This window comes from Pan troglodytes, chromosome 3 (genome assembly GCF_028858775.2).
Source record: "Pan troglodytes isolate AG18354 chromosome 3, NHGRI_mPanTro3-v2.0_pri, whole genome shotgun sequence".
NCBI classification, from domain to species: domain Eukaryota; kingdom Metazoa; phylum Chordata; class Mammalia; order Primates; family Hominidae; genus Pan; species Pan troglodytes.
Window position 1 is genome coordinate 64,337,437 of NC_072401.2, and position 16,774 is coordinate 64,354,210.

At 33.1% G+C, this 16,774-nt stretch overlaps 1 protein-coding gene across 10 annotated transcripts in view; it reads left to right on the forward strand.

Moving 5' to 3' along the window:
• Positions 1–16,774, forward strand: part of EPHA5 (EPH receptor A5) — a 352,552-nt gene that overhangs the window by 54,423 nt on the left and 281,355 nt on the right. For all 10 annotated transcript variants that reach the window (XM_001165182.6, XM_001165218.6, XM_009447819.5 and 7 more), the window contains exon 3: positions 14,126–14,789. In XM_001165182.6, the coding sequence (XP_001165182.1) occupies positions 14,126–14,789 (664 nt within the window). The remainder of the gene's footprint in view (positions 1–14,125; positions 14,790–16,774) is intronic.

Consider the following 16,774-nt stretch of genomic DNA (forward strand, 5'->3'; position numbering starts at 1 on the left):
TAAGTTTGTGTAGTCACCACCTGTATGATACCAAACAGAGACAATGCCACAAGATCTTTCATGTCATCCTTTTATGACCACTCTCATATATTTCTTGTTTACTTCTTCCCTCATCCTCAGATCTAACTTTTGGTAACTACTCAGCTCTTCTCCACTTCTAAAATTTTATTTTAAAAATATTATAAAAATTGAGTCATAAAGTATTAACGTTTTGTGTATGATTTTTCTCACTCAGCATAATTCCCTGGAGATTCATCAGTTCCTTCTTTTATCAATAGTTTGTTTCTTTTTATTGTTGAGTCATATTCCATGATATATAATGTACTACAGTTTGTTTAACCGTTTGCTCACTGAAGGTCACATAGGCTGATTCCAGTTTTCGGCTACCATAAACAAAACTGCTATGAACATTCATGTACAGGTATTTCTGTGGACGTAAGTTGTTATTTACCAGGTATAGATGTTGAAGAGTGAAATTGCTCCTTTTAATGGCAATTTCAGATTTAATTTAATATGAAATTTCCTGTTTTCCATGTGCCTGTACCATTTTATGTTTCCACCAGCAATATATAGGTAATCCAGTTTCTTCACTTTCTCATCAGCATTGGTTGTTGTCACTATTAAAAATGATTTTTTATTCATTTCAAATAGGGGTATAGTGACATCTCATTGGAGCTTTAATTTGAGTTTCCCTGATGGCTAATGACATTTAGCATCATTTCATAAGCATATTTCCCATATTTATACACTTTTCAGTATTGTCTTTTCATGTATTTTCTGTACTTTCTCAGCGATTTGTGTTTTATATGTTTTACTGTGAGTTTTGAGTGATCTTTCATTTGGAAGGTAGGTTTGCTAGATATAGAATTATTGGTTGATAGTATTGTTTTTCTAGCACTTTGACTATGTCATTCTACTTTCTTCTGGCCTTCATTGTTTCATCTGTGGTGTCAGCTTATTGTCGTATTCTTGTTCCTCTCTACTGAGTTGATTTCCTCTTGCTGCTTTCAAAATTTTCAAAAATGTTTTAGCTTTTATCAGGTTCAAGTATCTAGGCATGAACTTTTGTATGTACCCCAATTGGTTTCAGCAGGCATTTTGTATTTCTACCTAAGTTTTTTTAATCAAATTTGTAAAATATTTGCTATTTAATCAACTATTGTACCTGCCATTTTTTTCTCTTACTCCTTCTTTTGAGACTCTCATTACATATATGTTAATGTGATATACTTTATTTTTCCTAGAGATCTATAAGCTTCTGATAATGAATTTAGTGTATTTTTCCAGTTCATTTTATACTTTATCACTTTGTTATGAATGTAATAAAACACAATTTTGCATAATTGCATTCTTTGTAAAGTATATTTTGCTGTTTTCTAAATTTTACATTTTTCTTTATTATATACTTGTAAACTCCATATAACAATTACTATTAACTCTTGTATGATGATTTATAGCATGAATATAACACATTTATTTCTATTGTTGATGACATTAGTACTTTCTTTTTGATTATTACAGTGTTTCAGACTTACTTTGGCATATGTATCTTTAGAAACATGTAAAGATCCCAGGTTTAAAACACTTTTAAATGCACCATATATTTCCAAACACTTCCCAAAGCTGGCTACTAATATATACTCCCAGCAGGAGCATAGAAGAGTACTTCTTCCCTATTGCCTTTATATCACTTGATTCAATTTCTGCCAGGTTTTCTCCTAATAAACAGTCAGTTAAATGTATGAAGCATTAGCCTATATTTAGCATAAATAGCCAAAGTAGGGTGAAGAAATATTATTAAGAGCTTGTGATATCCAGGAGCCCTCTAATCCATCTTTGCTAAAGGATGGACTTACATAGCTGACAAACTATCAGATACAGCAAACAGAATAATAAAGGGAGGTCAGGGACATTTACCTTCTATGCATAGCTTCTTTATCATATCAAGAGTTCAGTTTGCTCATATACAAATAGATGTAAAAGTATGAAATAATATCTAAGATATTATGTTAAAACATTCTGTTTCTTTACTATAACTAGATTTACTGGTTATCTGCATTTGCTCTATGTATGTTTTCTGTTATGAGAATACATTGGCAAAAGGGATTTTGTTGATAAGCAGAGAAAAAGGCAGTTAACAGCTTGTTTTAATATTAAGGCTAAAATCACACTGAAAAATTAATTTTACTATTCCCATCTGTGATTGATAACCTAAGCAACAGGCCTCAAAATAATTAAGGGACAATATAGTGAGACAAGGAACAAGTTGACAGAAGATGCCAGTAGGAATAATAAATGTAAAGACTTAATTTTTTTAATGTTTCAACTTCACTAAATCTGTAAATATATCATATGTTTCTAGAATTCTTGGCATTCGTAGAAACATCTGTTTTTATAGTAATTCTCAAGTAAAATATTAAAGTACAACAAAATATATCGATTGTTGATAGATAAAAAAATTCTGTAAATGTTGATCAATCACTGTCTTCAGATAGTCAATCCCTATTGTAAACTTCTATGGTCTAATGTTGGTCAGAATTAAATTTGCATTCAATTAATGATCAAAAAACATAAACACTAAATATTTAGAATTGTCATTGGAGAGCTATCACTAAACATTTTAAACTTCCATAAGTGAAGTATACATTTATTCAAAAGTATGCTTTTGGTTGATATTAACTTTTTGGCCAGACACAAGCTTAACAAAATTCAGGAGGAGGAATTTGCAATAGACATATGGCTGTTCATTTACTTCTATCTCAAATAGAGAAGCACTGGAATTCTTAATATATTTAACTAAGTGGCTAAAAACAACTCTACAAGGAAAACTACAGAACACTGATGAAATAAACCACAGACGACACAAACAAATTGAAGATCATCCCATTCTCATGGATTGGAAGAATCAATACAGTTAAAATGACCATACTGCCCAAAGCAATCTGCAGATTCAATGCAATTCCTATAAAAAATATCAACACTATTTTTCACAGAATTAGACAAAAAATTATATAGTTTGTATGACCTCTCAAAAGAGCCCAAATTGTCAAAGGAATTCTAAGCAAAAAGAATAAAGCTGGAGGCATCACATTACCTAACTTCAAATTATACTACAAGTATGTAATAACCAAAACAGCATGGTACTGGCATAAAAATAGACAGATAGATCAGTAGAACAGAATAGAGTCCCAGAAATAAAGCTACAGACCTACAGCCAACTGATCTTTGACATTGTTGACGAAAACATATACTGAGATTAGGACACCCTATTCAATAAATGGTACTGGGAAAATTGGATTGCTATACGCAGAAAAATGAAATTGGACCCCTATTTTCCACTGTCTATGAAAATGGACCCAAGATGGATTATAGATTTAAATGTATGACCTGAAACTATAAAATCCTAAACAAAACCATGGAAAGCTCTTCTGGACATTGGCCTAGTTGATGTATGCATGATTAAGACCTCAAAAACAAATGCAACAAAAACAAAAATGATAAATGGAACTTATTTAAACTAAAAAGCTTCAGCACAGCAAAATAAATCAATAATCATCAGACTGAATAGACAACTTGAAGAATGGAAAAAAAATTTGCAAATTATGTGTCTGACAAAGGACTAATATCCAGAATGTACAAGGAACAGAAACAATAACAACCCCCAAACAACACAAATAACCTTATTAAAAAGTGAACAGATATGAACAGATATTTTGCAAAAGAAAACACACAAGGAAAATAAATCATTGCATCAAGAATATTCTTGTACCTCTATGTTTCTCACCGCACTATTCCCAATAGCTGAGATATAGAATTAACCTAAGTGTTCATCAAAGGATGATTGGATAAAGAAAATGTGGCATATATATTCAGTGAAATATTACTCAATAATAAAGAAGAATGAAGTAATGTCTTTTGCAGAAACATGAATGGGACTAGAGGCCATTATCATAAGTGAAACAGTTCAGAAACAGTCAAATTCCAGACGTTCCCACTTATAAGTGGTAGCTAAATAATGTGTACTCACGGATATAGAGAGTGGAATAATAAGTTTTGGAAACTCGGCAAGGTGAGAGGGTGGGAGGGGGATGAGGGGTGAGAAATTACTTAATGGGCCACAATGTTACCATTAACATTAAGAAATTACTTAATGGGTAACTATTCTGGTGATGGTTACACAAAAGACCCAGACTTCACCACTATGCAGTATATCCATGCAACAAAGGAGCACTTATACCTCCTAAATCTGTTTTAAAAAATTAAAAATAAAGCCATTCTCTATGGAAATGACAGCTACTGACTGGACAACGTACTGACAGTAGATGGCCTCAATTTCTTTTCTTTTCTTTCCTTTTTTTTTTTTTTTTTTTTTTTTTTTTGAGACAGGGTCTCGCTCTATCGCCCAGGCTGGAGTGCAGTGGCCTGATCTCGGCTCACTGCAAACTCCGCCTGCCAGGTTCACGCCATCCTCCTGGATAGCCTCAATTTCTATAGAATGTCTTTAATACTGCTATGGCAAGTGGCTGGAGTGCACTTTATTATGTATTATGGCAATATAGCCACTTACGTTTGAGAAAGCTAACAGCCCTAATGTGGCTGTTTTCCAACAAAAAAAAAATGAGATGGAAATTTGTGTTGAATAGCCACTGATTACAAGAACATGATTAATGTGAGATATAGAATTGATTTATGGGTGCTGTTGTCAAAGCTTGCATCAGAAGCATAATATTATCTACTGAAAAATGAGGACTGAAAAAAGAACAGAGAGCACAGGCAGCATTATATTTTCGGATATATTTTATAGAGTGGATATATAATCAAGAGTTGCACATGGTTTACTGAAACCTTTTTTTTTTTTTTTTTTTTTTTTTTGCCAGAACAACAAGGGTGTAATTGTATTTATTTTGCCTGAAACATTAAGTGCACCAAAGGCTAATCTACTTTATTTTCATTAAGCTGAATCCCAAGTGAAATAGTTTCTTTTCCCTTACTTACTGGAACTTTCATTCTGCTTTGAAAATAAGGCTTCCCCACAGAATTCACAGCTATCTATAACAGGACAGTGCAATATTTATATTAAAGAGTACCAATTATGTTACTTTTCAATTTACATCTTACTGAGAATATACTGAAATATATTGAAATATATACTGAAATATATTGAAATATCACTAAAAGGACCATCTCTAATGTCTCACAATGACTGTTGCAAAGGAATTCTTAATCGTGGGTGTGTGCGCATGTGTGCATGTATGTGTTTGTCATTTGAAGTCCTGAAACACGAAATACCTTAAAATCTACATGGTAAATTTGTACTCCATCTTAAATAATATATAATTGAGATTGCAATCACTCTTAAGAAAGATATAAACTCACCAACTATGTAAACCTTCATAATAGTACACAAAAGTTTATTTCTGTTGCTACAGTTACATGATATTAAATGTTGGCCTAATCTTCTCTTGGCATAGCATGATGAAAAATACATAGTGGGAGGCTACCATCGCCTAAGTATGAAGGTGTCTCCGTATACAGTGGTACCATAATGGAACTAAACTAGATCAGTGGTTTATAAACCTATTTGTTATTTGCATCTTTTAAAATTATAACTCATGGCACTCATTACTGACAAATTAGATCACATGTACCCTATATAATAGGGTTGCTTTTTATAAAACAATAATGAGATCATTTAAGATTTTATTCAGTTTATTAATTTGTTAATTTCAGGCATGGTTACCTAGTTTGCTCATTCTTTTAAAATTATTATTGACTGATAGTTTGCATTTGTTCTTATTAGTAAATTTTTCAAGGAAAAATATCCCATTTTATTTTTTTAATTAATTAATTAATTAATTTGTTTATTCTTCCATTTTTATTTTAGGTTCTCGGGGCACATGTGTAGGTTTGTTACATGGGGAAACTGCATGTCACACAGCCTTGGTGTATAGATGATTCAGTCACTCAGATAGTGAGCATAGTACCAGATAGGCAGCCTTCCAACCCATACCGCCACACACACTCCTCTGTCAAGCAGTCCTTAGTGTCTGTTGTTCCTGTCTTTGTGTCCCTGTGTATTCAGTGTTTAAATGAGAACATGCAGTATTTGGATTTCTGTTTCTGTGTTAGTTTGCTTAGGATGATGGCCTCCAACTGCATCCATGTTGCTGCAAAGGACAGGATCTCATTCTTTTTAATGGCTGTGTATTAGACTATTCCATATATAGACTATTAGACTATTCCAATATAGACTATTCCATAGTCTATATTTACCACATTTTTTAATCCTGTTCGCTGTTGATCGGCATCTTGGTTGATTCCTTGTCTTTGCTGTTGTGAATAGTGCTGCAATGAACATATGAGTTCATATGTCTTTTTGAATGCCTTATTTTAAAATTTGAAGTGTTTATGACATCTTTGACCATTTTATATAATGAGAAACTGTTTAATATCTCTTATTAAAAGTAGAATAGCAATAAATACATAATCAGTCTATATATATGCTTTTTGGGTTTTTTTTGTTTGCATATTATGTTCATCATGATATTTAACTAAGAAATACTTTTCTTGATTAAATCATAAACTGTTCTAATTGTGTGTATTTTATCTGATATGCTACTTTTGATTTTTCCATCCTTCCATTTATTGCTTCTGCACTTGGATAATTGTTAAAGGAATTAATGAGGAAAGGATCCATACGTTTTTGAAAAAATACAATGACAACATTGAATGAAAAAAAAACTGATTTTTTTCCTCCAGGTTGAAAAAAAAATATCTAGCTTGCCATTCACATTTACTGTTGAAAATAGATGCTCAATTGTCTGTGAATTTTGCTGCAAAAAGATTAATATTAACCTGAAAGTTTTAATCTCTGTGTTTCTCAAGTGATTTCATTTGTATTATGAATTGAATTTGAGCTCATAAATATTTGTACTATTCCACAGGCAATAAAGTAATCAACTTCAGTTTTATTTCATACACAGAAAATTAATAGAGTCATTTCTAGCAATACTGCTGCATCATACTTATGAATTTTAAAGATGTTTTGAACAACTCAAACTCCTACTTGATGCAAGTCTTTTTTTCCCACTAACATAATATTGAGGAAATATAACAAGGTTTTGATTCAAATGATTTTTGCTGAAAGTTGATATATTTTGTCATATTTATTTTCTAAAGAATCAAAGCTATTAGAGAATTTGAATTTCTAAAACAGAAACTGTGCTACATGTTTTATTCTTTTAAAACCACATTTTTCTTGTTGTTATATGTAAAAATAGAGATGCTTCTGTTGCCCAATGGATTGCCCATTTTTTTCTTGATCCAAAATAAGGAAAGTGAACAAGGAGGATGGAAGCTATAATTCTACAACAAGGGCACATAATTTTGTCTTTTGAAAACGTAAATACCTAGTTCATTAGGTAATGAATCTTTCGTTCATTAAAATGACCTCGAGTGGCCTTATATTTTATGCATAGTAATTTTAACCCCTAAAAAAGAGAAAAAATAATTTATAATCACAGATTTCTAATTGTAGACATTAATTTGGCTCTAATTAGTATGCCAGTTGTTTGTGGCCTCAGTTTACTCATCTGCAAAAAGATGCAGTTTATTCTGCAGTATAATTATGTCATGCATGCATTGCATAACAGGAAAATTGATCTAAAATTGATCTATATATTTAAACTCTTCTTCCAGGATCACCTTTAAATTAGCACACAATATCTTTCAAAGGATTATAACCCAAGATGAAGTTTGCACTTTTATTTGACTCTTTATTGTTTGAGCATTTGGGAAGCCAGTGTCTGAATTTCAAATTTTAGTGTGTAGTAAAACTGTTCCCAGGCATTTTCTTTTTTCTTTTTTTCTTTTTTTTTGAGATGGAGTCTCGCTCTGTCGCCCAAGCTGGGGTGCAGTGGCGCAATCTCGGCTCACTGCAGGCTCCGCCTCATGGGTTCATGCCATTCTCCTGCCTCAGCCTCCCAAGTAGCTAGGACTACAGGTGCCCACCACCACGCCCGGCTAATTTTTTGTATTTTTAGTAGAGGCAGGGTTTCACCGTATTAGTCAGGATGGTCTCGATCTCCTGACCTCCGTGATCCACCTACCTCAGCCTCCCAAAGTGCTGGGATTACAGGCGCCAGGCACTTTCTAAAATCATGGGGTGGTACTGCTTTTTTAAAATACTTTAAGCTCTGGGATACATGTGCAGAACGTGCAGGTTTGTTACACAGGTAATACACGTGCCATGGTGATTTGCTGTACCCATCAACCCATCATCTACATTAGGTAGTTTTCCTAATGCTATCCCTCCCCTAGCCGCCCACTCCCTGGCTTCATCCACGTCCCTGAAAAGGACATGAACTCATCGTTTATTATGGCTGCATAGTATTTCATGGTGTATATATGTGACCATTTCTTTATCCAGTCTAACATTGATGGGCATTTCGGATGCTTCCATGTCTTTGTTATTGTGATCAGTGCTGCAGTAAACATGCATGTGCATGTGTCTTTATAATAGAATGATTTAGAATCCTTTGGATATATACTCAGTAATGGGATTGCTGGGTCAAATGGTATTTCAGGTTCTAGATCCTTGAGGAATTGCCACAGTGTTTTCCATAATGATTGAACTAATTTACACTCCCACCAACAGTGTAAAAGTGTTCCTATTTCTCCACACCCTCTCCAGCATCTGTGGTTTCCTGACTTTTTAATGATCGCCATTGTAACTGGCATGAGATGGTATCTCACTGTGGTTTTGATTTGCATTTCTCTAATGACAAGTGATGATGAGCTTTTTTTCGCATATTTGTTGGCTGCATAAATGTCTTCTTTTGAGAAGTGTCTGTTCGTATCCTTTGCCCACTTTTTGATGTTTTTTTGTTTGTTTGTTTGGTTGTTTGTTTTTGTATTTTTTGGGGGGTAGATTCTGGATATTAGCCCTTTGTCAGATGGGTAGATTTGAGAAATTTTCTCCCATTCTGTAGGTTGCCTGTTCACTCCGATGATAGTTTCTTTTGCTGTGCATAAGCTCTTTAATTATATCTCATTTGTCAATTTGGGGCTTTTGTTGCCATTGATTTTGGTGTTTTAGTTATGAATTCTTTGCCCATGCCTATGTCCTGAATGGTATTGCCTAGGTTTTCTTCTAGGGTTTTTATGGTTTTAGGTCTTAGGTTTATATCTTTAAAAAAGACATCAGTGAGTTAGTAATTTGAAATCAGAATATCTTCAGTAAAGTTAGCAAAACATAGTGTGTGAAACAAAACATACCACACACATTTGCACAATGAAAATCACAATAAATGATATATACAAATATTTTAAATTTAAAACCTATATTTTATTTAGTTTTGAGGAACTTGAGAAGATATTATATTTAAAATATGTGACTCAAAGCATGAAGAACAGCTTTCCCTGTATTTAGAGAGGCAGTTAGGTGATAAACAAGGTCTTCCTAGAAAGTTATGCTTTGGTCATGTCAGAGTAAAGCTGCAGGAAATTGATTCATTGCCAGATTTTTATGTAATTCTGCAAAGGAAATCCCTAAGATGGTCCTAATATTATTTGACTGAAATATGAAATATGTCCATAGTTCCTTGAACCGATATGCTATATTCTGGGCTTTTGATTTACACAGAATGGTGAAGAAGACTACTGAGTGACAAAATAAAAACTTATTTTGAAAACATAGGCTCACAAATAAAATAAACTTAGTTATCAGTTACAATTAGTAAAATGTAATGCTAGTGAAAAATCATTCAACAGGTTAATAGGCAAAACTAAACTCATAAAAATTGTATCAACAATGGAAATAAGACAATCTCTTTTAATAGATACCTAGTGTTTTTAATTAAAAATTACCAAACTAATTTTTAATCTGCTTTTATAAACCTTTCTAATTTGCTCTTATAAAATTCTGACGATTTACAAAGAAGAAAATGTATTTTCTTGTTTTAAATATAGCACAAAACATTTAACTATTTATTCAATATGTTTGAATTATTCCAAATTAGTGGGATCTCTGAATTAAGAAGTTATATGTATATGTTTGATATTAATTCATTCATTATAAAATGTATATCAAGTGCCCTACTCTGTGCCCTGTTGTATCAGACTCTAAGATATAGTTGATGATAAGAAAATCATGCATGCCTCTCCCTCATATTGGGGTTGAGTACTAAAATATATAGCAAAAGAAAAAAAAGACTTATTGATGGTTACACGATGCCTGGAAAAAATGTTGGGTAGCAATTAATGCAACGAATCAAGGAATCCCATGCACAAATCCACCCTTTGAGGCAGAGACATGCTGACAAGAAGACAAAGGAAGATATGGGCAGAGGAGATGCCCAGGTAGTCAGCTTGGTCTTGTGTGAACTTGAGTAAATCCTTTTTTTGGTCTGGTCTTCAATTTCTTATTTCTAAAATGAACAATAGGACTGGCTCTTTTAAGGCTCTTTGTGATGTTCTTTATTGAATATTAGATGCCTAGGATAGAGAGCTTTCATTCTCATTACAGAGTTGCATAGTTCTTATGCCAGAGATTGGATCTCAGCTTATATATCTAGATATTATAAGAGCTGGGACTAAAACTAGGGCTTCAGGCTTGTACTTTTCTTCTATACAAGACCCATACAGTGGCATTTTTTTTTTTCAGGTGTCTACTCCAAAGTTTATTACTGTTGCACCTTAGCCTCAATAGATCACTCTCGATATAGAATCAAGATAAATAGAAACATAATAATGAAAACAGAACTAGATAATGGGCACCCCTAATAACTTGAAAGGTTAAAATTGTCTTTGTTCACATGATGCTTCCTACTGTGAATTTGGGGACATAATGTAAGAGGGATTTCTGGTCCAGCCCATGTGTCATGAGTCAGTATTTTCAAGTTCTTCATGAAAAAACGATGTATAGGCTGGTGATCTGGAAATGAGAGCAATGCCAACAAGGTAGGAAACAGCAGGAGCTTGATACCAGAAGGCCAAGAGAGCAATGAGAGGCAGATGGGGAGAAACTAGTTCCTAACGGTTTGGGTAGAAAAAAATTGTAACTGCATGATACACATATGGTTATGAAAGTAAGTTCTTTCTTCCCCCGACCCTTCTCTGATGAATGTGGCTGATGTGAGATGCCTGGCCAGCAATGGGTTTAGAACGCAACTGACCTGGAATTTTCAGAGCCCTGAGGGAAAAGGAGTAACCCTAAGAATCTGGGAGATAAATCAAGCAAACCCAAGCTGTGTAACCAGTTATTTATTCTTAACGGGAAAGAATGGGCAATAAGGAGGAAATAAACGTACAGGAAAGCATGGGCTCAGGGGATGGCACTGAATAATTGCTAGACCTAAAGAGCAGAGCTACAGCCATCATATTGCATTCGGCAATCCATACTTCCAAAATGTCCAGGCTCACAACTTCTAGTAATCGAAGGATCAGCAAATATTTTTATTAAATCATGAAGTCATGGAAAATCCAACAAAAATGAACAGAAAATATTGATTCCTATCTGTGCCTTTTATTAAGTTCCTGTAATATCCTGTACATGACATTTGTAAAAGTGTCTAGGAATACGTCTGCCACATTCTAAAGTTCTTGGTGAGTGTTACTTTCTCTTCATCCTCTTGGTTTTTTTTTTTTACATACCTGATTTTTGCTGAGGACAGCAAGATATTCTCTTCATATTAAAGGGGAAAGAAAGCTTAGAAAAATTCAAAGTTTTATTTCAGAGAGCCAGCCTAAAATAAAATATTTCTGTCAATTTCTTAGTATATGTGTCTCAATGACAGCAGATATTAGAGATGGATATATTACCCGTGTGATTCTCTGAATGGCTTATGGCCATAATTATTTAAATTAAACTCATTCTATTTGCTCACTAGAAATATTAAATGTGAGCCATCATTTATGTTTTGGGTACTTGAAAAGAAAAATAAATAAAATCTCACCATGACAGTTTCTGAATTCAAAGAAAATTATAGTTTCCATCTTCTTAACTGAGAATATTCAGAGAAGCAAGATGCTTATGCACATACTTTGAAATTATCACCTGAAGCAGTAACTATTAAGCTGTCTTGTCAAGTGCTGCTTGGCTTGCATTTTTAATAGTATTTGTGGTGCCCTGGACTTTGTACAGACAAAGGCTGAATTGCTTGGCTTATAATCTTGAAAGATCCTGTTATTCTGCTTGCTTTTACTTGCTAGGGGGATCCTACTAGAATATATTGTCCAGAAATAGGTCATCAATAAGTGATTCAAGGCAAAAAATATACATATTTCTGTTTTGTATTGGAAGATTATCATAAAACAAATATTTGAAACAGAAATGAGGTAACATTTTTATTTTCTTTTTATAGAGAAGAGATTTTTGATATCTTTCATTTGACTAATTCAAAAAATATATATTTAATCTTATTACGGTAAATTGATAATTCTTACCATTTTATTTGGTTAGTTGACATATTCTTTTGCATGAAATATTGATCATAATATTTGGTGCCATTTATAATATAAAGAGATTGATACTTAAATCACATTGGAAAGAAAATGTAAGTAGTTTAATGATGGAGTGCTGCAATAGATATCTGGTTTAGAAAATCGGGAGCTAAGTAGAGTATATATACATTTTGAGAGAGGACAAAAATGAGATTTAGTGAAGGAACTGAGGCTTTAGGTAATAACATAATATGGAAATTGTTTGGCAAGATAAAATCTTCATGTCTCTCTCTTGTGAATTTAAGGAGCTCAACAGTTTTACCTCATTAGCACCTTTTGCTTATGTCTGTCTGATGTTGCAGCTAGATTTCGAGAGAAGCCATCTGATGTATAAGATTTATTTGCATCCTTTGTGCCTCGCATTTTTCACATCTTTGCTTTTAGAACAGAATCAAGAAATAATGCTATATTTAATTTCATGTCTAAAGAAATGAGTGTCTATGAAGTTTTTTTATCTACAATACTTAATGTCTGAAATCACACATTCTGGATTTTTTGAAAGTCAGTATGGTTTCATTGTTCTTTGTGTTCCAGTGGTATTTTAAAGATTTAAAATTATATATCAATTTTGTACACACAGATTTTTTACAGGCTTCAGAAATTCCTTAAATTATAATTACTTCTTTATGAAAAATAAAAATTTGGCTCTGTACCGTTCAGGAAATGGTTATGGTACATCGAGATTCTCAAAACTGGAATATTTTATTAGGAAAGAGATAGGTTTAGAACTCTTCTTTGGCCAAATAATATTTTGGAAGCTATATAAATTGTACTTAATTTTTTTTACGTCCTGTATATCTTCAGAATTCTTAAGGCCATATGCATAAAATAATGCCTTGGTAAGAAAGAATTAATGGGGTCCCAACATATCGCAAGAAGTTAGCTAATATTCAAAATGACAAGGCTATCCATATTCTTAATCTGTAATTTTTAATCTTTCTTTCATATCTGTCTCCATGTTTATATATGTAGATAAATCTATGAATTAATATTTAGCTAGCCAATTTGTGAGAGTCCTGAATAGATGGGTTCAGTGAAATAAAGATCTATTATTAATTTTAAACTAAAGGATTTTCTTTCAACTTTTATTCCGTTGATGTGTTATTTGTGACATGACAGATTTAAATAAATGACTGTGTTTTTATATTACATTTTTCTCCCTTCTTTTTCAAATTTGCGATCCTTTTATCCCTTATTTCATTTTTTAATTGCATTTCTTGTATTCTACCCTATTTATGTATATGCTGAACTTTATTCAAAATATACATATTTTTCTTTCTTTGCTTCATTTTGTTAACCTCACCCACGTTTAAATTTCTTTTATTTTTACTCTGAAATGCATGGTTCCTTCCTGCCCTGGGGCATATTCATATGTGTTCGTCTTGGAGTTATGTTGGAGATGAAGAATAATAATTTCTTAATTTACTTTTAATTTAAAAATTACAATAAAAATTTGTGATTCTCTTCTCCCAATACTTTATATCTAGTTCCTTCTGTAAATATCACATATTGAGGATACAAATATTTCTATATCTCAGTTAGTTTTCTTTTATAATTTTTGCTATAGTTCCTGGTTATTTTCTATTTTTTGAATTTTTTTATCTTTCTATTTTATATTGTACAGTGGGAAGAGATTGGTGAAGTGGATGAAAATTATGCCCCTATCCACACATACCAAGTATGCAAAGTGATGGAACAGAATCAGAATAACTGGCTTTTGACCAGTTGGATCTCCAATGAAGGTGCTTCCAGAATCTTCATAGAACTCAAATTTACCCTGCGGGACTGCAACAGCCTTCCTGGAGGACTGGGGACCTGTAAGGAAACCTTTAATATGTATTACTTTGAGTCAGATGATCAGAATGGGAGAAACATCAAGGAAAACCAATACATCAAAATTGATACCATTGCTGCCGATGAAAGCTTTACAGAACTTGATCTTGGTGACCGTGTTATGAAACTGAATACAGAGGTCAGAGATGTAGGACCTCTAAGCAAAAAGGGATTTTATCTTGCTTTTCAAGATGTTGGTGCTTGCATTGCTCTGGTTTCTGTGCGTGTATACTATAAAAAATGCCCTTCTGTGGTACGACACTTGGCTGTCTTCCCTGACACCATCACTGGAGCTGATTCTTCCCAATTGCTCGAAGTGTCAGGCTCCTGTGTCAACCATTCTGTGACCGATGAACCTCCCAAAATGCACTGCAGCGCCGAAGGGGAGTGGCTGGTGCCCATCGGGAAATGCATGTGCAAGGCAGGATATGAAGAGAAAAATGGCACCTGTCAAGGTAAGAGTTTGCCTCCAGATCTGCAGGGGCTGTCTGCTTCAGTTGGATCATGTATATGTATTTCCTCCAATGATTATGAGGAAATGACCTTTTACTTTGCTAATTTATGGAGATTATTTCTCTCAAGTTTGATTTTTCTCTTTTCAGAATTTTAAAATTTCTGGCAACCGTGAAAGATTTAATGTAATATTTTATTGGATATACATAATTAATACTCAGAGAGTGTCTGACTTGCAGTGTAATATTTCATATTCACTTTGCTTTTAGAAATTTTATTTTTGAAAAACTCAAACCAAGGGACTAGTAACCTTCATTGTATAATTATTGTCTGCTACATCTATTTTCTCTCCATGAACTTATTTTCTACTCTTTATTTGCTGTATAAAATTTAAATGCAAAATCTTAGATTAGACTAGTTTTGGCATGTTTTTAACTGCCTTTTAAAAATTCTTCAGAAAAAAAGTTCAGCCATATGAACTTTATAGCAAAACATTTGTAAACTGACAGGATTAGTTTACTGTGTTGTTTACTTATGGTTGTAATTACATGCTTGCTTTTTAAAAATTACAGATATTTTTAAATGCATAATAAGCAGTGCCCCACAAAAATAACTATTTGAAGATAGAACCAATACAAAAGGTCATTTTAAAGCAATTTGCCCTGGGGAATTTTTTTTCTGTTTTTATTTTTCTTTTAAATTGAAACTTGATCATGCATGCTTCTCTCTTCCTTTGAAAATGCCCTCATTTTGCCCGCAGTGTGGTGAGTTGGCCGTTTAAACTGGAAATTTGTCAATGGCTTTCTGGAACAGGGGAGTATTTTATATCAAAACGAAGAGCAGTTTATGGGAAAGAAAGCAGCATGTTTTTATTTAAATTATTCACCCTCATGATCCTGAACTTGTTTTCATCATGATGTGAGTGTACTAACTAGGTAATGAAAGTTAATGAGTATTAACTGAGGGAACTTTGAATGCTGAGCAGCCCCTTGGTCCCACCTGGTAGCTTCAGGTGCATTTATTTTTCCTAAGTCCACTCTGTTACATGAATCAGACTTCCTCATTTGTTCTTGCTTGACTGTAGATTGATTATCGATCCAGGGAAACAAAACTAGGGAAATTACCTGTAACTTATAATAACTTTGGTTAATTAATTCTCTCCAGAAACACATTGCACTTTACTTGAAATTCCTTTTTCAGCACCAGTTTCTATTTTGTATCTTTGAAATACTATCTACTATTAATTCTGTTGTTTTTCCGTGCAAGCTACAACTTTCTACATCTGATTTTATATCTACACAAGTACATCTGAAAGTTTTGTTCCATCAAAATTACATTTATAAAATGCTTAAAAGCTTATTGGGGAAATGAATCATAATTTCTTCAGGACTGGAATTAAAGAAATGTTCTAATATTATCTTTTACTTTTGAGCAATCTTATTGGTTTAAGGTGAGGTTTTATGTAATTAAAGGATCAAAAGCAGGAGTTATAAGCAATCCATTGAATACATTTCTGTCTAAAATATTGTAAATATAAATCTTATTAATTATTTCTAAATATTTGTTTATTAGTATTATAAAACAACGTACTCTATTTGGTTGTTTGTTTCTATCAGTTTAGAGTATATGTGATCACTTAATTCAGACCACCATGACCTTTGTCATTATTTTGATTGACAGATAGTATAAGAGGCCTCTCTCCATGTTTCGAGGATGCATTTTGATTGTCGATGAGATTAAAACATTCTGCTGGTGATAGTAACAAAAATCCTGGGAGGCAGCGTTCTGACAGAATGCAATGCAGTCTTAGTGCAAGTGTTAGCATACATCTTTTCTTTCTCTTCTCATGTTATTCTCTTAATAATTGAAAAGTAGAACCTTAATTGATGGACATTGGATTAACTGGAGACATTTCATTGTAGAAAACTTTACTTAACTGGACTCTGTCTTAATTCATGCATTTATCTTCCTCCCTTGGTAGTAGGAG